This window comes from Cibotium barometz, chromosome 53, assembly GCF_041138505.1.
Source record: "Cibotium barometz isolate CiBa-2024 chromosome 53, ASM4113850v1, whole genome shotgun sequence".
Classification (NCBI taxonomy): domain Eukaryota; kingdom Viridiplantae; phylum Streptophyta; class Polypodiopsida; order Cyatheales; family Cibotiaceae; genus Cibotium; species Cibotium barometz.
Window position 1 is genome coordinate 31,472,219 of NC_141098.1, and position 22,696 is coordinate 31,494,914.

The following is a 22,696-nucleotide window of genomic DNA, read 5'->3' on the forward strand; positions in this document are numbered from 1 at the left end:
TCGCCAAGATCTTGGATCTTCATAAGATGATCAGCCATGCTGTCCCCTTCTTCCATGGACACAGTTTCCAACTCCCGTTTAAGAAAGGTACCTCTGGCCTCGTTCTTAGCCTAGTACATGGTCTCCAATACATCCCAAGCTCGCCGTGAGGTCCTGCAAGAGCAGCTGGTGGGTAGAGTAGGGGTCCGGGTAGGTATAGGTGACAGCAGCTGTCAGGGCTAGCAAGCGCACGACGACGGGATAGTGATGACTGTAGCTGTGGTGGTGACTGGGACGGAGGTACAACAGGTGCATGACGATGGCGATGGGCAGCTTAATCAATGGAATGTCCTATGACGAAGGACGACGGCGCTTGCAGACCATCCTGTCGCATGACAATCCATAATTCATTATGTAGGCTCACCCCACATATATTGTCACTTATCAATTATACATACCTATAAATTTGTGGGATTATTAACTTGATGAGCCTTAGCCACCATAATAGGCTTGCTTACTAGTCTTTTGGCCCCCTACCCCATAGATTAATCAATTCAATCTTGAGATTAGCCTTAGGTACAGAACATTTATGCATAACCCATTCCACAGCTCTCATATTCAACAATTGTTTGCAAAGTTCTGGCAACTTTTAGGTGTCTGTTATTATCAATGGAATTTTCAGCTACTTTTAGTTAGTGCTACTCAACATCTTCATCAAAATATAAACAATTGAAGGGATTTTAGAATTATATGCTGAGCCATATGCTTGTATGATCTTCATATAGTCTGGAACAGTTGTATTAAAGTCTCGGCCACTTATGTTGGGCTTGTGGAGTTGATTTTACTAGTGTTTGAAGGGCGTGTTGAATTTCAGAGAGTTTTGTGTGGCCTTGCATGCATTCATGCATTCATGGTTAAGGTATTAATTTACAGGTAAAGGAGATTCGAGAAGAATCAGCTGGAGTATATGGATCCAAACAGGATGGGGTTGTAAAAGGAGGTGGAGCTTCTGGATTGGCTCAAAGATTGAAGGAGTTACGAGATTCTAGCAGTAAAACTGATCAAGAAGGTTTGTTTTCACTCATTTCCTGTATGTGCATACACTCAATTTTACTCATATATAGTTGATTATCAACCAAGAAATTCACCATGAGTTTTTAAATTCTACTTCACACTACATTCAAATTCTATAAGAGAAAGGACACAAGATGTGATGAAAAACAGGTAGTCCTAGTTGTATCACGAAGCTCCTCATTGGAAACTCATGTCATAAAATCTTCACAAGGATCAATATTAGAAAATATTTATAGATATGGGAGCCTTCTCATGAACAACGTCAGTTAAAATCTTTGCAGGGTCGTGGTCTTATATGTCAAGCAAAAGGAAGACTCAATTCGTTGTACTCTCAAACACCTTGTATTGAAGGGAAGAGACTTGGTCAAGGCATTAAACATTGTCATCACCTTACACTTGCTCTCTCTCTAAACACGTTGAAACCACACATGATAAGTGAGATGGAGGTCGTTTCATTTCTTATATTGAAGGGAAGAGACTTGGTCAAGGCATTAAACATTGTCATCACCTTACACTTGCTCTCTCTCTCTCTCTCTCTCTAAACACATTGAAACCACACATGATAAGTGAGATGGAGGTCATTTCATTTCTTATGTTATCTAGAAAAGGATCCCAACTATAGGATAGGTGTCACGTGCATGCCCGTGCCATGGCTAATCTTCAGCATGAGCATGCTTAATCCTTGCTTAGTCAAGTAGCATCAGAAGTATCTTCATCAGAGTCAGTGTCAATATCTTCATCAGAGTCAGTGTCAGAAGAAGCATCATCCTCAGCATTATAGCATCAGTATTATCCTCGTTATCATTAGTAGCTGCTACATCAACAAATTATCGTCGTCGTCGTCATCATCATCATCATCATCAGGAGCATTAGCAGCATTACATCATAATGAGCATCATCCACCTCATGGGAGGTCGCAAGGGCCTGTCGGCTGGCAGCAAACAGCCTGTCGGCTGACAGCAGACCTTGTGCAGCAGCCGGCCAGGGGCCTACAGGAAGGGCAGTTGGTGTGGGCAGAACCAAAAGGCCAAACAGCTTTTAAATCAGTATTTGTTACAAGGGTTTTGTCCATGCTACAGGCCGACAGCCTTAATGCTGGCCGACTGGCATCCCACACCCATATATAAGCATAAATCAGCATTCAGCCAAGGACATTCAGTCATTCAGTTCATAATCCATCAGTTAGTCATACCCTCAGTAGAGCATATGTAGAAGGGGCCCCAGGTCACCCCTATGGGGCTGACCAAAGCCCTAAATCATGTTTGCAGTCATTCAGTTCATAATCCATCAGTTAGTAGTCATACCCTCAGTAGAGCATATGTTTACATGATTTAGGGCTGACCAAAGCCCTAAATCATGTTTGCAGTCATTCAGTTCATAATCCATCAGTTAGTAGTCATACCCTCAGTAGAGCATATGTTTACATGATTTAGGGCTTTGGTCAGCCCCATAGGGGTGACCTGGGGCCTCTTCTACATATGCTCTACTGAGGGTATGACTAACTGATGGATTATGAACTGAATGACTGAATGTCCTTGGCTGAATGCTGATTTATGCTTATATATGGGAGTGGGATGCCAGTCGGCTAGCACTAATACATGATTTAGGGCTTTGGTCAGCCCCATAGGGGTGACCTGGGCCCCCTTCTACATATGCTCTACTGAGGGTATGACTAACTGATGGATTATGAACTGAATGACTGATTGTCCATGGCTGAATACAGATTTATGCTTATATATGGGAGTGGGATGCCAGTCGGCCAGCACTAAGGCTGTCGGCCTGTAGCATGGACAAAACTCCTGTAACAAATACTGATTTAAATGCTGTTTGGCCTTTTGGTTCTGCCCACACCAACTGCCCTTCCTGTAGCCCCCGGTCGGTTGCTGCACAAGGTCTGCTGCTGTCAGCCGACAGGCCCTTGTGACCTCCCATGAGGTGGATGATGTAAACAGAAGGGCAACTGCACACGGAAAATCTTATCAATCATGAAAACTGAAAATACACATAAGCATGCTAGACAAAAGAACCTGACAAATCTGCACAGTACAGCACATTAGGGGCCAGAAGATGGATTGACCCTCGACCCCCCCCCCCCCCCTTATGGTTAGATTACCAAAAAGGACTCTACTTCCAAATACAACTTCATGGGTCCCCAGGGATTTTCCATTGGCTAGCACCTGTCTCTTCCAGTACATTATGAAAGAAAAACAAATACATATGCAGAATTTTATTGACAATCCTCATCACAAGAAGGCACTTCCGGCATCAAGCACATGCAGGACAACTATGGATATCCCATAGCACTCCCGCATCAGTCGATTGCGTAAAGCAAGTGCACGTCTGCACTAGATCCAAGCTCCAGACCATAGAGCTCTCACAAATCATGCGAGACTCTATATGACTAATGACTAACCTTGGCCACCCTTTTATAGGCTCTTGGCCGGTCATCGGGCGTCCACACTTGGATGCCCGCCCGTCTATACTTGGGTGCCCGCCCGTAAGTCTATCCCTAACTCAGCTCGCTAATCAGCCTGCCTAGCTCCAAGCTTCCCCAAACCTCGAAGCTAGTCTTGTGTGCGTATAGCACACGGTAGATACTCTGTGCACATGACATACTCCCCTTCCTCTAAGAGCTCACTCCTGAGCTCACTAAAAAGCCAAGGTAATCTCTCTGAAGAGTAGTCAATGTCTCCCATGTAGCGTCGTTTTCAACACGATCCTTCTACTTGATCTTGTATTCCGTGATAAGCGTATTACGTAATCTTCTTTCATGAAATCCAAGAATCTTTTCAGGTTCGTGTGTGGAACAAATGTCATGTCCTCGACATCTATGATTTCTTGAGGAGTAACTAATTGGTCTGTTCCACCCAATACTTCCTTAAGTCTACTGACATGAAATACAGGATGAACTTTCACATGAGAAGGCAAATCCAGTTCATATGCAACTAAACCAATCCTTCGCGTAATACGAAATGGTCCACAGTATCTAGGGGATAATTTCGGAGATCGACTTGTCCGTAAAGTCTCGGAATCTTTCGGAACTCGCAAATACACCATCGTTCCTTCAGAGAACTCTCTGGGTGAACGATGTCTATTAGAATAAAATCTGTCTCGGTCTTAAGCACTTCTAATAGATTTCTTCGTAACTTGTAACATTTCTTGCATATCTTGCAAAAAATTACGTGCTGCATCATCCTGAAGTCCTGAGAATCCTACTGTAACAGGTGATCTAGATTGAAAACCATACATAAGCATGAAAGGACAAACTTGTACTCGTATGCTTAGTACTGTTATATGCAAATTCTAACATAGGAAGATAATCCCTCCATGACCTCTGTCTTTTGGATACATATGCTCGAAGCATATCCTCCAAAATTTGATTCACTCTTTTTGTCTGGCCATCAGATTGAGGATGACCTGAGGAACTCAAATTCAAAGTTGTTTCCAACTTCTCAAAAACAAGTTTCCAAAAATCACTCGTAAACTTAGAGTCCCTATCACTGACTATGTCTTGCGGTAATCCGTACAGTCTAAACAATTGCTCGATAAACTGCCGTGCTGATTACGTAGCTGTAATAGTCTTCCGGGTTGGTAAAAATCTAGCCATTTTTGTCAAGCGATCTGCCACAACCCAAATAGAATCACAGCCTTGATGTGTTCTTGGCAATCCGATAATAAAATCCATGGAAATACTTTCCCATTTATTACCTGGGATTTACAAAGGATGCAACAACCCAGCCTGTCTAAAGCGTTCAGCTTTATTTGCCTGACAAATTTGACACTTGAGAACATAATCTTCTACATACCCTTTCATCTTTGGCCAATAAAAAGTGTGTTTCACTAATGATAGCATCCTGTGTATCCCAGGGTGGCCAGTAGAAGGGGCGTCGTGACACTCCTTAAGAATCTTGGACCTAATGTCCGGGATCTGTGGTACACAAATTTTGTCATTACGGAATAGTAAACCATTCCGAATCATCCACTAACCTCCTACAGCCTGAATGGTAGGCTGTTCAGTCATCGAGTCTTGGTCAATCAATGAGCTCCCGTCCTGGATCTTCTGCCAAAATGGACCAAAATAACTATCAGTCTTGCAAAGCCCTCTCAATGACTGAAATAAGTCAGTAGAAGTCTCGGTGAACGACAAAGTATTCACCTCTCTAATTCGACTAAGCGCATCTGCAACACTATTCATGGACCCTTTTCGATAACGAAACTCAAAATCAAAATCTTGCATTAACTCAGCCCAACGAGCTTTCCTTCCTCTCAAATCATCCGCATCCCACACATACTTGATTGACTGATGATCAGTCAATACGACAAACTTGGAGCCATATAAATAATGTCTCCAAACCTTGAGAGCGTGAATAAAGCTCCTTCTCAAGGATTGGCCAACGAGATTGAGTGTCGTCTAGCTTTTTACTTCAAAGGCAACCGGTCTACCATCTTGAAATAGAGCAATTTCGATGGCATAGTCACTGGCATTAGTTTCAAGAACATAAGGCCGACTAGGATCGGGTAATGCTAAGATAGGTGCTTCCTTGACTTTATCTTTCAAAAAACTGAAGGCCATACCCAAATCGTTATTTCAAGTGATAGGCTGATTTGACTTACGTCCACGACCTTTCAACAAGTCGGTCATCGGTAGTGTGAGCTGAGAGTACTTCCGCGCAGATTTTCAAAGAAAAACAACAAAACCGAGAAAAGAACGAAGTTGTTTCACTATTCGCGGTATAGGCCAGTCCAGAATCTTCTGAACTCGGTCATAGTCAATGCTCAATCCATCTCTAGTGATCTTGTGTCCCAAGTAAATGATTTCTGTCATAAAAAACTCACATTTACTTAATTTAGCATATAATCGATTCTGTCGTAAAATAGATAAGACAATCGTGAGGTGTCTAACATGATCCACTATATATCAAAATATCATCCAAGAACACCACCACAAATTTTCTCAAATGTTCACAAAAAAGATCGTTCATCATTTGCTGGAAAGTGGCTGGAGCATTGGTTAACCCAAAAGGTAATACGAGAAACTCGTAATGGCCATACCTAGTCCAAAAGGCGGTTCTTTCGACATGCCTTTCATGAATACGTATCTGGTAATAGCCAGTACGTAAATCTATCTTCGTGAAATATTTTGCTCTTGCTAACTGGTCAATCAGGTTATCTGATCTAGGGAGAGGATAACGGTTCTTAATTGTCAGCTTGTTCAATCTCTTGTAATCTATACACATTCTCTAGGTGTTGTTCTTCTTTCTCCTAAGCAACACAGGTGCACCCCAAGGTGATTTACTTGGACGGATCTGGCCCATCCTCAAATAGTCTTCGAGTTGTTTTGCCAACTCATCTTTCTCAGCTTGGCTCATCCTGTAAGGTGGAATATTGACAGGATGAGCACCAGGGATCAAGTCAATACAATGATCTACTGCCTTTTCAGGTGGTAAACCCGATGGCAGTTCCTTAGGAAATACATCTTGAAATGAATCAAGTATCTTTTGTAATTCTTTGCTTTCAAATACATGTAATTCATTGACATCCATGGAAGGTATGAGAAATGAAGAAAGTGGAATCAATACATAATGGAAAGCGGTATACAATGAAGAATCCATTATATTTCCAAAATCAACTGTATTTACAAAGGTCCTTGAGAGGGATGTATACAATCACCTAAAATACTATACTGGGTGTTCTTATGCTGAAAAGAAAAAATATGACTAGACCAATCTATCTAGACTTGAAGAGTCTTAAACCACTCAATCCCTAATAACAAGTCTACATGTTCTAGGTGCATAATATAGCATTCTAGAGTATCTTTGTAGTCCTGAATCTGGATTGGAAGCATCTCCACCTTTCGATCCCATACTTGCCTTCCCGCAGGTAGGCGTACCTCATAGGTATGATCGCTGGGTGTCGTATCAAGACTCAATTTCTGCACAAGTTTGTAGTTAACAAAATTGTGTGAGCTGCCAGGGTCTAGAAGAATGTGGATTCTATGGCCATTCACTTCTCCATAAACTCGAAGAAGATCATGCAAGCCAAAAACTTTAGAGTTGAACAAACAATCAGAACATGTACTAGGGCGAGAAAGTACAGTAACTGACGTACCTGTCAAAGACAACTGGTTAGTTGCCTTTGGCTTGGGTCTTGCATTGGTCTTTGCACCTTTTTGCTTCGGGCACTCGTTACGCATGTGTCCTTTTTCTTCGCAGATAAAACAACGGTCCTCCTTCTTGAGCTTCAAAGCCTTAAGGAGTTGTTTCTTCTTCGCTGGAGTCGAACTTGGATTCTTCGAAGGTTGGTCCGAAGACTTTCCTTCTGTCGTGTTAGCCATAGGTGCGGAGAACTTTCTTTTATGCTTGTTCCCCTGCTTGGTAACGGGTTTAGACTTGGAAGAGACCATTGTATCGTCATAGATACGAGCTGAATGAATGGCCTCGTCCAATGTTTTGTATTTGTTATTTTTAACCTGTAAACGGTATGAGTTTGGTAAACCAGCTACGAAGAACTCCAAAAGAGTAGTGGGATCCATCTTTGTAGCTTTCATCTGCAAGTCTCTAAACTTCTGGAGATAGACCTCATAAGTGAGGTGCTGCGAGGTCATGGTCAAAGCGGTAAACCGGGCAACAACATCATAATCATCCTCTTTCTTGAGGAATTCCTTCTTGAAGACGTCTTCAAATTGTGTCCAAGTTGTTGGCTTAGGGTTGACTTCCTTCCACCAAAGCAAAGCTTTGCCTAAGAGGAAACCTGCTGCTAACTGGATCTTTTTTCCATCATCATATGGATGAAACTGAAAATGGACCTGCCACTTATGTAGCCAAGTGTCCATGATCTCCTTGGTACGCTGCTTTTGCTCGCCCTTGAATGGTTCCGGAGTAATGTTGGGGCCTAAAGTAGAGGCCAAGGTATCTATACTCGAAAGAGTAGATAAGATAGTGGTCAAGAGAGAGATGGAGTTCTGCAAAGCTTGCATCTGGGCGGCGATTTGTGCCTGACGTTCCGAAGAAGAAGCTTTGAGAGCTACTTTGAACTCTTGGAAATCAGATTTGGACACATAATCGTCAAAAAGATTGGCATCGGTATCTTCCGTAGCCGGCAAGCCTTCGTGTTCGACAAGGGGCTCCAACTCCGATTCTTGGGTCGACATCGTGAAGAGGGCAAGTGGAGAGAAAATTCGATCTTGCACAAGAAAAGTGCTAGAGAACTTGAGAGCTTGAAAACTTGAGAGATGTGTGGCAAGAAGCCCACTTAAGGGGTTTATATAACCTTCCCCAAAAGCAACTTGAGCTTTTGCTTTTGTGTTTTTATATATATATATATATATATATATATATATATATTCTGTTTTCTTAAAAAAAAACACACCTTTAAACCTTAGAGGGGGCCTTTAAACTCCTTAAAAAAAGTTTAATCTAAAAAAAAAACGAAACAACCCAAATCGGCGTTTCAATGCTTTTCTGGTTTTTTTTTCTCTTCCCTCTTGGATTTATCGCTGTCGGCGCTTGTGTTGCTGTCGTCGGCCACCTGGCTGCGGTCCATGCTTTCCTGCCAGCCGGTTTACTCTCCTACTGTCGCCCTGCACGACAGAAGCTTCAGCGTTGCACTGCAGATTGCAGATTTCCAGCGAGCGTTGAATGGAAGAACACTAGCAGCACCATCATCAGCAACAGCAGCCATGGCTAGCGCGCCCCCTCAGCCTGATGTCGATAAGGTGAAAATACTGGAGGGATCATCGTAGGCGTAGGTGTAAGCGTGGGGGCAGGCGCGCTTGAAGAGGCGAGAAAAGGGGGACGCGCGGCAAGTCATCGGCGTGGCATAGGCGCCCGTGCAGCAGAACTGTGGCTGCGAGAAGGCCGTTGCACGCGCTGCGACACGCCACCACAGAGCGTCCGTCGCTCCCGCCGCCCACACGCAGTCCCTTCGGACAAAGCAAAAATTGGGGCACGTTTACGTGTCCCCGTGGAGGTCCCGTCGCCCACTACCTTGCCTGCACCTGTGGCCGCTGTGCCCACCATCGTCAGCTGTGACTGTCGCTGCCTCCTGTGGCTCTTGCAGCAATCCACCTGTGCCGTGTTGCACTGACTGTAGAAGCCCGACCAGCAAGCCATCTGATGCCTCTGGACCCGACGTCTTCTGCACCAGTTTTGAGACAACAGTACACAGCATTTTTTCAGAGGTATTTGCTTCAATTTTTTGGGATTTGCATGTCCATTATCATCAATTGAGCAGGTACAGGTTCTAATGGCTCAGATTTGAGCACAATTGGCAACATTGGGTGACATTGGTCACATTCCGGGTCAATTGGCAAGAAATTGGGTGTTAACATTTTGGGCTTTTGATGTAATTGTGCCATTGGGCATTCATACATGCTGTATGATGTGAGCAATCTCACATTCGGGGCTAAATTGCAGGAAATTGGAGTACAAATCAAAGGGCTTTTGTGCCAATTGGGTTGATTTGCATGCACGCACTGGCATTTGATGCTTTGGGCAATGTGTTGATGCTTGTCAAGCACTCAATGTGCCAGTAAATCAAGGGGCTTTTATGTATTGGATGTATATGTGGCCAGGGGGAAGCATATTGACTCTGGATGCCTTCATGTGCATTAATGTACCATTCATGATCAAAAATTGATCTTGAATCAAGGGGCTTTTCAAGATTTTGTGCTTGTTGAGCTTGGCAAAGCAGCAGGGAAGACTTTTATGCCTTGAACCCTCAGAAATCCACTTGCAGTCAAGGGGCTTTTGCCCAATTTCTGTCCAGGACTGTTGTATGCAGTGGTGGGGACTGTCAAGGTCTGATTTTCACTCATTTGGACAGCCAGGAGAGCATTTATTGCTACTGTACTTGCTGGTACAGATTTGGTACAACTTTGTACAAGTTTTGGCATGGCTGTACATTGATTTGAGTGAGGAAAAGGCTCATTTTCAGCTGCTGTACTTGCCGGTACAGATTTGGTACATCATTGGTGAGCACTTCGTACTGTTGTATAGCATTTTGGAAGGGGAACAGAGCACATCTAAGGTGCTGTCATAAATCTGCAGCAACCAGATTTTGGTGATTTTATCACATTCAGTGGGAGGAGAGTTGCATTCGTGCTTCCGCAGTGGGAGATAAACTTTGGGAGAACAACTGTGAGCACTTTGTGTGCTTTGGTGCAGTGTTTGCACATCTTGCAGGGAGTCAGGCATTGACTTTGTCAAAGGTTGCATATTGCTATGGCAACCGCAGGTGAGAGCTCTTCATTGCTTCGCATCAAAAAGCTTGAAGGCTCACATAATTATGACATTTGGCAAACCCAGTGCTATAATGTGTTGCTCTAGAAGAAGCAGCACAAGCCCATTAAAGAAAGGGGTGTAATGCCCGCTTCTCTTACTGCTGAAGAATGGGAAGATATGGATGAGCTGGCAAGATCCACCATCATGTTGTCTGTGTCAGACTCTTTACTTTTCAGCATACGTGAAGAGAAGACAGCTTGGGGAATGTGGCAAAGATTGCAGGACTTGTATGCCCAGCAAAGTGCCTCAAGCAAAGTGTATTGGTTGAAGAAACTGATAGGTCTTCAAATGAAGGAAGGGGCGTCTATGACAGCCCATCTAAATGAGTTTAATGGTGTTGTCAGTCAGGTCATTAATCAAAAGTTGGCAATGGATGATGAGTTCAAAGCCACCTTTCTCTTATGCACTTTGCCAGAGAGTTGGGACACATTCAGGACAGTCACTAGCAATTCAAATGCTATGCTGTCATATGCAGATGTGGAGGGTGCTCTCCTTCAAGAGGAGATAAACAGGAAGAACAACTCTGTTGGAAAGTCCAATGCAATGAATGCACGTGGGAGATCCCAGCAAAGGGGTAAAAGCCAAGAACGGGGAAGGAGCAAGTCCCGCTTCAAAAAGAACTTGGAATGCCATTATTGTGGCAAGAAGGGACATTTCAAAAAGCAATGCTACAAATGGAAGAATGATCAAAAGGAAAAGGGCAAAGGAAAAGACAAAGACAAAGATGAAGCCAAAGATGCAAAGCCAAAGGGCAAAAGTGGAGTCAAGATTGAAGAAGTCAATGTGTCACATGCAGGTGACAGTGAGGATGAAGTCCTATTCATGTCTTCACTTGATGCCCATTCACTCCATGCAGGAGATGGTCATGGTATGCACTCATGGATCATTGATTAAGGTGCCTCCTTTCATGTCACAAGTTACAGAGACTTGTTTGTCAGGTATACTGCTGGCAATGAAGGAGTAGTTTATTTGGGTAACAACCATGCATGCCAGATTCTTGGCAGAGGTGATGTGAGGCTTGTGTTTTCAGATGGCTCACAGCTTATGCTCCATGATGTCAGGCATGTGTCTGAGATCAAGAAGAACCTGTTTTCTACTGGACAGCTTGATGATGCTGGTTATGTTACCACATTTGGTGGTGGAAAGTGGAAGATTAGTAAGGGCTCACTGGTTGTTGCCAGAGGCTCTAAGGTGGACACTCTTTACTTCATGCATGCTAATGCTTGTCACCATGCTAATGTAAATGCAACCGAGCTGCTGGAAATCTCTATGTGGCATAGCCGGTTGGGACACATGAGTGTCAAAGGAATGGAGCAATTGTCTCGTTTTGGTTACTTGCCTTCTCTAAAGTTCTCAAGTTTTCAGTTTTGTGAGCATTGTATATATGGCAGGCAACTCCAGTGCCCCCACAAGAAAGCTCTTGGATAGAAAGATGCTTAGTTAGAGCTTGTGCATACAGATGTATGTGAGATGCCTCAGCTTTCTTTGGGAGGGGCAAAATATTTTGTGTCTTTTATTGATGATGCCACACGCAAGGTGTGGGTTTATCCTCTTTGTTGAAGAGTGATACATTCTCAGTGTTTGAGAAGTTTGTTGCTCATGTTGAGAATCAAACTGGCAAAACACTGAAGGCTTTGCGTTCCGACAATAGTGGAGAGTATATGTCCAAACAGTTTTAGGACTTTTGTGATGCTAAAGACATCAAGAGGGAGCTCTCTTCTCCTTATGATTCTCCACAAAACGGGACAGTAGAGAGGATGAACAGGACCATTCACGAGAAGGTCCGTTCTATGTTGTCACATGCTGCGTTACCTTATGGTTTTCGGGCTGAAGCTGTAATGACAGCCGTTCATCTTATAAACATGTCACCTAACACAAGGCTTGGTGGGAAAGTGCCAGAGGAAGTTTGGACAGGAAAGCCTCCGTCCTACAAGCACTTGAGAGTGTTTGGTTGCGTTGCGTACGTGCACATACGCAGGGAAATACGCACCAAACTTGATCCTAAGTCTCGCAAATGCATATTCCTAGGATATGGTTACAGAGGTGAAATGGGGTATAGACTTTGGGATCCAGTGAATAGAAAGATTATACGCAGCAATGATGTCATTTTTGATGAAACATGCATGTATAAGGAGCCTGCAAGGCAACAGGAGCCTGACAGAGTCATCTTTGATGATGATGGACATCATGGACAACAACCAAGGGCTGTAAATCAGCCATTACCGCAACAAAACCAGTCCTTAAATGGTGCTGGAAATGGTCCAAATGGACAGCCAGAGATGGCAGAAGATATCCCTATGGATATCCCACAGCTAGAGGAGATACCGGGCATGATCTTTCAACCTTATGGCATGGAACAGGAGCCACCAATAGGTGATATGCAGGCTGGACAGCAACCTGCAAATGATGATCATTGGGTACGAAGGTCCACAAGACCCTCCAGACCCCCTGACAGGTTTGTTCCAGGGGTTGACTACTTGATGCTCACTGACTGTGAGGAGCCCTCTTGTTATAAGGAGGCTTTACAGAGGGCAGACAAGGCTCTTTGGGAGCGTGCTATGAAGTCAGAGATGGATTCTCTGCACAAAAATGGAACATGGAAGTTGGTACATTTGCCTACAGGCAAGAAGGTTTTGCCATGCAAGTGGGTTTACAGGCTCAAAGTTGCACCTGATGCAAAGCCAAGATACAAAGCCAAGTTAGTGGCTAAGGGCTTCAAGCAGGAATATGGTGTGGACTTTGATGAGATCTTCTCTCCAGTGGTCAAAATGACCACACTTAGCTGTATTAGCTTTGGTTGCTCTTGATGATCTGGATTTGATTCAGATGGATGTGAAGACTACTTTTCTTCATGGTGATCTCCATGAGGAGATATATATGCAATAGCTAGAGGGTTATGTAGTGAATGGAAAGGAGAAGCTTGTATGCAAGCTGAAAAAGAGTCTTTATGGGCTCAAACAGGCACCAAGGGAATGGTATCATAAATTTGATACATTCATGAAATCCCAGGATTTCAGGAGGAGTGACATAGATCTCTGCTTATACACCAAGAAAGCTTTGGATGGCAGTCTATTGATCCTCATCTTGTATGTTGATGATATGTTGATTGCCGGGAAATCTCGTAAAGAGATGGATGCCTTGAAGAAGAGGCTGCATCAGACCTTTGATATGAAGGATTTGGGTGATGCAAATCACATCTTGGATATGCGGATACTTCGGGACAGAAATCAGCATGTGTTGTATTTGTCTCAGAAGGAATACATTGGCAAAGTTTTTCAGAGGTTCAATATGGAAGGGGGGAAGAAGACTAGTACTCCTCTGCCTCCATATGTGAAACTCAGTGCTATGGACAGCCCACAGTCGGATAGTGACAGGGCTGATATGGCCAAAATTCCGTATGCTTCAGCTTGTGGCAGTCTCATGTATGCCATGGTTGCTACTAGGCCGGACATTGCATTTGCAGTGGGAGTGGTTACTAGATACATGGCCACCCCTGGCAAGAAGCATTGGGAAGCAGTGAAAGGTGTCATGAGATACCTGAAGGGCACACAAGATATGTGCATCTGCTTTGGCAAACAGGATGCATTAGTGCATGGTTACACGGATTCGGATTATGCCGGTCATCCAGATAACCGGAAGTCTACTACCGGTTATGTGTTTACATTCACAGGAGGTGCTGTGTCATGGATATCTTGGATGCAGAAGTGCACTGCCTTATCTACTACAGAGGCCGAGTATATTGCAGCCACAGAGGCTTGCAAGGAGGCATTATGGCTATCTCGGTTAGTGGTTGATTTGGGTTATACAGGGGATATTCCATTGTTGCATTGTGACAGTCAGAGTGCCATCCAGTTGGCCAAGAATCCTGTCTTTCATGCAAAGACGAAGCATGTGGATGTGAAGTATCACTTCATCAGAGAGGTGATAGAGAACAAGCTGATTCAGCTTGTCAAGATTCATACGGATGACAACCCGGCTGATCTGTTGACAAAGAGTTTGCCTCTAGAGCGATTTGCTCATTGCAGACACTTGATGGGCATTGAATGAGGCCAGTTTCAGCCTTGATATGGCCTTGTATATTATAATGTACATGCTGATTTTTTTCTTTTCCTTCATTTAAGGACACTTTGCCTCTAAGTGGGAGGTTGTTGGGGTAAAGGCATTATGCCCACCCTTGTAGTGTGTACAAGCCCTTAAGTTTTATAGTACATAGTACACTTAGTACATTTAATGTACTAAGTGCACACTGTGTACTAGAGCAAATATACATGTGTGATAGGGGAGTCACACACTCATACTGTGAGTTGACTTATCCCCACATGTCTCTCTCTCCCTCCCTTTCTTCTCTGTGTGTGTCTCCCACATGAAACCCTAACTCTCTACAGCTGGTCTCCCACATGAAACCCTAACTCTCTACAGCTGAGCTTCTTTAGCTCATTCACACATACATGTCCACAGGGTGCCCATGCGTCCCCGGCCCCATGGACAACGCAGGTAGAAATCTTAGGCATTGTCTAGGCAAACAAAATAAGTCATCCAAAGGTAAAATCAAAGTCATGCACACACATGAGTGCAACTAGACTGGAAGAAACACCCATCTGCTTAGTTGTATTAGCTAAACTGTCCAGGGCTCATGATCCTTCCGGAACCTTCCCATAACATAAATACAGAAAATCTCCAGGATAGCCAGTCCCAGAGAATCACATCATGTCAGGCTCCATGAGCCATACATGTATACCATGTCAGGCTCCATGAACCACACATGTACTATCATGTCAGGCTCCATATGCCACACAGACGCACCATGTCAGGCTCTACCAGCCATACATGTATGTCATGTCAGGTTCCACATGCCACACATGAACAGTAGAAAAACAGAAATTGTGAGGAATTTTGTGACATTCCCCCGGCTTCTAAGCGGTTGACCGCAATTGAAAAGCTTCCAAGTAGGCCTTAAGAAGCTCCGGATAATCGGCAAAATAAGCTTCGTCCATCCATTTTGCATCCATAGCCGAATAGTTTTTAAACTTCACAAGATACTTGCGCACTAGCTTGCCACCTGCAAGCTTGTGCTCTTTATGAAAATCTATCAGCTCAGGTTGCAATATCTCCTCAAGTTCATTCACTTTTGGTGGATCTTCCAAAACTGGTTTCATAGGAGGTGGTCCCACATAGGGCCTTAGCAAGCTGACATGAAACACATTATGTATTTTCCAGTGATTGGGCAATACCAATCTATAAGCCACCAAGATTTTTGTAAATCGTTTGGTTTCAAGTGCAACCTTGCTTTGCCTATTTTGTATATAGTTTGGAAGTTTCATAAGAATCCTATAAAGCCCAGGTTCATAGCTGCTTCTTGCAATACATCTCTGACGGATGTTTCTAAATGGCTAAAATTGCTTTAAAGCCATTTTACCTAGTGTCCATGACCTTCGGAAAAATCTTCTTAAAGATGCTGACGTGCCTACAGACACGAGTTGGGTCTTAAAAGTCTCTGTAGGAGTAGTTCCCGTCTTGAAATTCTTAAACTCCTCTTGGAGCTTGGCTGAAAAGTCGTCTCCTTTATGCATTCAAACCTTCGACTTCACGACCTTATACACCAAACTAGACTTAGAAGACTTACGTGTAAGGATTAGATCCCTTATGACGAAAGTTTTTGCCTATAGATTAGAAAAGGATAGATGCAAGGCTTTATTAGTAGAAAAGTCAGCTTTGCATTTTGATTTTTCTTGGTTAAAAAGTAAAAATCAAGGTGTAGATAAGAGAAAGAAAAGATTCACCAAAATTGTAGACAAAGTAGAGCAAAGACGACAGAATCTAAAAAGTTGAAAGTAGATAATAGCTATATCAAAAATATTGGAAGAAAAGTGTGGCATCCGAATGATCTTTAAGTTATCATATTCAAATTGTAAGCGTTTATCATAAATATCTACTATGAAGCCTAAAGATGATTGAGTGATCTTAAGGTCTAAAAAAGCACAACTATTGCTATTCGAGGTGCGATTAAGTTCGCAAAATTCCTTGCGATAGATCCCTCCACCTAAGAAATTTGGACTAATATACAAAAACTCTTGAAAGGAAGGAATGTCGGAAATGAAGAGGTCGTCTACAAAACGTCTCACATTACAGAGTTTATGAAGAAAGACAGGACAAGTATTAGCAGAAATAAGGCGTTCCATAAAATCAAACTCATAAGTAAAAAGATAAAAATTAGCAAGAAAGACGGCACAATTGGTACCCATGGGAATACCAATTGCTTGCTTAAATAAAGAGTCGCCTAAGGATATATAAAGGTTATCTAGGAGAAAATCTAACCAAGTACCAATTATCATGCTATGGGCATCAAATGAGAATCCATAATCATTAGTCGCATCGTACTCAAAGGTACACTTGGTCTAGTGCACCACAAAATGTATTAGTCCACTTCCTCCTCATTACCCTCCTCATCAAAGGAGGCAAAAATATCACCCCCTGTTAAAATATATGTCAAAAAATCATGATTTACTCCATCAAGAATAGTGGGGGGTAATGCTCCTCACTCTAGCCTCAACACCTACTCCAAGCTCACTCTTGCATCTCGCATAGTGAGTAGTCACCATTGATGCATGGCCCACAAAAGCATGAATGGCATTGTTTTGCTACTTATCGAAAAAGGTTATAGTTTCAATAAGATTTTGAAAAAGGTTCGTTCTTTCATGAATCGTAGTAAGTTTATCTTTGGTAATTCAGCTTTTGGAATGTTTAAAGGGTTTGTTGTTTTAACTTAGAGTAGGCCTTGTTTAGTCTTTTCTTTCTTGCTCTAGCTTAATATAGACTTAGTTTGGTTCTTTCCTATGTTTTGTAATTGTTTGTTTATATACCTTAGAGCAGACTTTGAGTGCAAGTCTCTATCATGGCTGAGTATGCCCATCACCTTCGGAGAGTGATAGAAACTCAGTTCACTGGTTTTATAAAGCATGTTCTTTTGGACTAACCTTATACAAACCTGCACCTACTCTTGGGCATTGATGACGTGAGTAGGGATGTCATAGCTTATTGTCCACACTATGCATGATAGAGTTGATGAACCTACACTTCATGTTCGGACAGACATTGGAGTTAATGGTTGCACTTTTGAGTCGAAGTCTTTTTTAAAGTTTAGCTTAATGTTTGGTTCTAGTTCTTAGTGCTTTAGGTCTAGAGTTTACAGTTCTTTGTTTTGCTATTTTGTTTTTTGTTTTGTTTTGTTTTGTTTTGTTTGTTTGTTTGTTTTTTTGTTTTTTTGTTTTTGGTTAATGTCTTAATTAAAAGTCTTCGTTTGATATTATCTTTTGATTTCCTCTCCTTAATAGCTAGGTTTGTTAGTTTATTTATTTTTGATCTTTCAAATGCTTTGTTTTTGTCTTTGTCCTTCTTTACTATTATTTCTTTCTCAAATCTCTCAATTCGTAAGTTCAGATTTTTCTGACCTTATGAAGGTATATATATAAGCCACTTCGTTTATCTTCTGCAATACGTGGAATGGCCCATAATACCTGTTTGAAAGCTTAGGAAACTTGCCTTCCTTGCCTGGCCGCTTCCGAAGACGTGCTTTCTCGAACTTAAGTAATATCCAATCACCTTCCTTGAAAATAACTTCTTGCCTATGCTTGTTAGCTACCTTTTTCTGCTTAGTTGGAGACCTTTCTATGGCTGTCCAAACTTGTGCAAATGCAGTATCCAGATCTCGGACATACTCATGTGCTGCAAAGATTTCATCTTTTGTTCGTAAGGTAGGTGGAAGGACCACCTTGCCATAGACTATCTCAAACGGAGCCTTATTAGTTGAAGAATGCACTATATTATTGTATGTAGACTCAACCAATGGCAAATACTTTTCCCAATCTGACTTCTGCTCAGATATGTAACACTTGAGCAAATCAAGTACATTTGAATTTGCAATTTAACTCTGACCATCCTTTTGAGGATGATAAGCTGATGAAAAACTCAGCTTTGTGTCCATGTTATCAAACAATGCCTGCTAAAATAAACTGGTTGTCCGAGGATCTCTATCTCCCATAGTAGACTTGGATGTTTGAAAATCTGAGCCAAGAACAACTTTGCCATGTGCTCTGGCTTGATTGTTTTCCGCACAGGAATAAAATGTGCCTATTTACTAAAGTGATCTATGATAGTCCATATAGCATCATTACTATGTGTTGATCTCGGCAAATCTGTTGGGTAGGAGGGCAGCTCGCTTGCACACACACACACACACACACTCTAGCACACCAAGAAATGTGAGGGAGTTGGAAATATGTACTCGTTGAATAAATGAAATGAAAGTACAAATGAGTACTAAAAAGCCTAGGGCTAAGTGCCCAACACACAAGAGTGTGTTCACACGGGAAAAAACCTGTGTCCAGCCACAGGGAAAAAGTGCTCGTGAGTAAGTTGGGTTCACACTTGAACTAGACGGGAGTGGCCAGGTGGACATGACCAACAAACCCCCCTTAAGTGAACGGTGTGTGTCCATTAGAAAAAGCTCTTTTTATACAACTTTTGGACCCATTCACACCCCTCCGCATATGGGATAACTCACACACACTACAACCTGCTTTCACACAACCAACTTCGTTACAATGGGCATCCCACCCCTCTACAAGTACCCCGGGTTTTAAGAGTTCAACGTCCCGGTGAACAAACATGAATATGAGCCACATAATTTCCATACATGTGTATCACCATGAACCACCACAATCCAAGAACAAGGATTCACCATCACGGGGAATCACCATGTATACAAAGCATCAATTGCTTACACACGTGCATACCACCTAAGCTTCCACTAACCCAATTAGAAAGATAACCATCAGCAACCAGAACATATGAGAGAAGAGTGTGGTTGTTGGGCGACCATAGTCGTTGTATATTACACAATGAGGCATGGGGCAAGAAAATGATGCATGAGGGGGAAACAAAACACACTAAGAAGAGAAAAAGAGAGGAAAATCCACCACAAGATATAGAAAGGGAGATAGAGAGAGAAAGGAAGAGGAAAATAGCCACCACACGATACACACACACACAGAGAGAGAGAGAGAGAGAGAGAGAGAGAGAGAGAGAGAGAGAGAGAGAGAGAGAGAGAGAGAGAGAACTATCCACCATAGGATGTAGAAGTAGAGAGAGAAGGGAAGAGAAACATCCACCACAGGATAGAGAGGGAGAAAAAGAGAAGAAGGAAAATCCACCACAGGATTTAAAGAGAGAGAGGGAGAATTTCCCACGAGTTGGAGAGAGAGAGAAAGAAAGAAAGAAAGAAAGAAAGATATATTAACGTCTGCAAAAGGCCAAAATTGGCCTATGAGACAAACAAGTAGTACAATGATGTTCCTCCAGTCATCAAGAGGAAAATGTGGAGTGAGAATAAGATGTACAAGTATGACAACACGACCATAGGGGACTCAATGGTGGTGTACAAACGAGAGGGTGTGGATGGAGTACTAGGGCTACTAATGCATCTCTATATGCTGAAGGGGTGATACAAGTATGATATGTTATCTACTCCTAACTCCATCCAATCCCATAGTCTGGGTACAATATGTCATACATCCGATCTGAGGATGCCGTAAATGTCTGGAACATGCGTCCTAGATCAGAGCGAAAATGTGCCAGCTGCTGCTTGACCTCCTGCTGGTGTCGAGACCAGATGGCCGCGATCTCTCTGTGGTGTAGCCGTGGTGTCTGGTAGCCAGCTAGTTTGGGTCGTCGCCTAGCTCGAATCTCCTCCACTCGCTGAGATGTCACTCCCAATGTGTGTGGCTGGGCTACTGGTGCCAATCTCTGGAAGAAGTCCGTCAACTGGGACTGTCTTCCTCCGCTATGATGTGTGGGTGTCTGAAGTAAGATCTCCCTATGTCTCTGTAGTGCTAGTAGTAGTTTGCCTAGCTGTCTCTGGTCCGATCTCTCCCAGATCTGTCTAAGTGATGTGGTCCCTCTAAAAACCTCAGGATAGCATGCCCTGATCTCCTGCAAAGCACCACACTGGCAAACAAAATGCTCCTCTGTCTCTACCCCCGTTTGGCATAATCTGCAAATGCGCTCTGCTCGAGGGATGCGTGCTGCTCTCCTAGTCTCGATCTCTAGTTGGTGTGATGAGACCCTTAGTCGCCCAATGGCTACTCTGGCTCCATGTGATAAGTGGACCTCCAAGTATCGTGGTCGGTGGATGAAGCCGTCTGTGGAGGTGCTCAAGAAGTGGTCTCTGTAGTAGAGTATCTTCGTCGGGAGTGGCTGACTAGGAGATAGCCAAGTCTCCTGTATGTGGCCCTGCCAAATGTCATGTCTCATGACTCTGTTCCTCTCTGTCTGAGAGAGGCATCTGTGTGGTGCAGCTAGGTCATACTGTAAGGGTGGTAATCTGTCAATATCAATCCTGTGTGATGATATCCACTGTACCACCTGGGAGTACCATGACCAGGTATGTACCTCCTCAGCAAGCTGTCTGGATGCCTCAAAAGCAGCCCGAGATACCCGATTTAGTGGGAGCTCCCGCATCCTGTGTATAAAAGATATAGTATGGAACATGGCCTCTACTAACATAGGTGGTACCGCAAACTCCGCTCGAAGGATATCATGTGGTACTGAAGGTTTGCTGCGGATCATCCGTGAGAGCATCAAAATTTGAGGGCGCTCTATCTGTGTCCATGAGGATGTAGCCAAACCTGGTGCCCATACTGCTGCTGCATACATCAATGCTGGAGTAACTAGTATATCAAATAGCCACCCCTTAGTACGGGGCTCCTGGAAGTGTGCCTGGTGACACTGGCGTTCCAAAATTTCTAGTGCTGCGTACCCTCGTGTCACTCTGTCTCTGGCTGCCTGTGCCATAGAGAATCTCCCTGATGAGCTGGTAAATGTGACCCCAAGGTATAAATATGAGCCCACCACCTCTACCTGTCCCTGGGCTAGTGTAAGGATAGGCTGGCATCTGACTGTTGCTGATGTATGAAAGACCATAACCTTGGTTTTCCCAAGGTTCACTGTGAGTCCTCGCTCCGCACAGAAAGTATCCAGGGCCTGTAGATGCCTTTGTAGCCCTGTCCGAGTATCCGACACAAGAATGATATCATCAGCATATAATAGAATGTGTACAGTCGTACCTGAGATGTCAATCCCAGAGCCTCCTCCGTGTATGATGTAGTCTGCTACCTCGTCGATGTATAAGCCAAAGAGTGTCGGGGAGAGAGGGCAGCCTTGCTTCACACCAATGGTGCTGGCAATCATATCTGATAGTTCCCCTGTGAAGGGAGATTAGAGTTAGGGTTTCATGTGGGAGACATACACAGAGAAGAAGGGAGAGAGAGAGAGAGAGAGACATGTGGGGATAAGTCAACTCAATGGAATGAGTGTGAGTGTGTGACTCCCCTATCACACATGTATATTTGCACTAGTACACATAGTGCACTTAGTACATTAAAAGTACTAAGTGTACTATGTACTATAACTTATGGGCTTGTACACACTACAAGGGTGGGCATAATGCCTTTACCCCAACAACCTCCCACTTAAAGGCAAGGTCCCCTTAAATGAAGGAAAAGAAAAAAAACAGCATGTACATGATAATATACAAGGCCATATCAAGGCTGAAACTGGTCTCATCCAATGCCCATCAAGTGTCTGCAATGAGCAAATTGCTTTGGAGGCAAACTCTTTGTCAACAGATCAGCCGGGTTGTCATCCGTATGAATCTTGACAAGCTGAATTTGCTTGTTCTCTATCACCTCTCTGATGAAGTGATACTTCACATCCACATGCTTCGTCTTTGCATGAAAGACAGGGTTCTTTGCCAACTGGATGGCACTCTGACTGTCACAATGCAACAATGGAATATCCCCTGTATAACCCAAATCAACCACTAACCGAGATAGCCATAATGTCTCCTTGCAAGCCTCTGTGCCTGCAATATACTCGGCCTCTGTAGTAGATAAGGCAGTGCACTTCTGCATCCTGGATATCCATGACACAGCACCTCCTGTGAATGTAAACACATAACCGGTAGTAGACTTCCGGTTATCTGGATGACCAGCATAATCCGAATCCGTGTAACCATGCACTAATGCATCCTGTTTGCCAAAGCAAATGCACATATCTTGTGTGCCCTTCAGGTATCTCATGACACCTTTCACTGCTTCCCAATGCTTCTTGCCAGGGGTGGCCATGTATCTAGTAACCACTCCCACTGCAAATGCAATGTCCGGCCTGGTAGCAACCATGGCATACATGAGACTGCCACAAGCTGAAGCATACGGAATCTTGGCCATATCAGCCCTGCCACTATCTGACTGTGGGCTGTCCATAGCACTGAGTTTCACATATGGAGGCAAAGGAGTACTAGTCATCTT

At 43.4% G+C, this 22,696-nt stretch overlaps 1 protein-coding gene across 1 annotated transcript in view; it reads left to right on the forward strand.

Annotated features, from left to right (window-relative positions):
• The window catches only part of LOC147608525 (uncharacterized), an 81,412-nt gene that overhangs the window by 54,453 nt on the left and 4,263 nt on the right, over nt 1–22,696 (forward strand). The window contains exon 3 of the mRNA XM_086789239.1: nt 913–1,048. Coding sequence (XP_086645365.1) covers nt 913–1,048 — 136 coding nt within the window. The remainder of the gene's footprint in view (nt 1–912; nt 1,049–22,696) is intronic.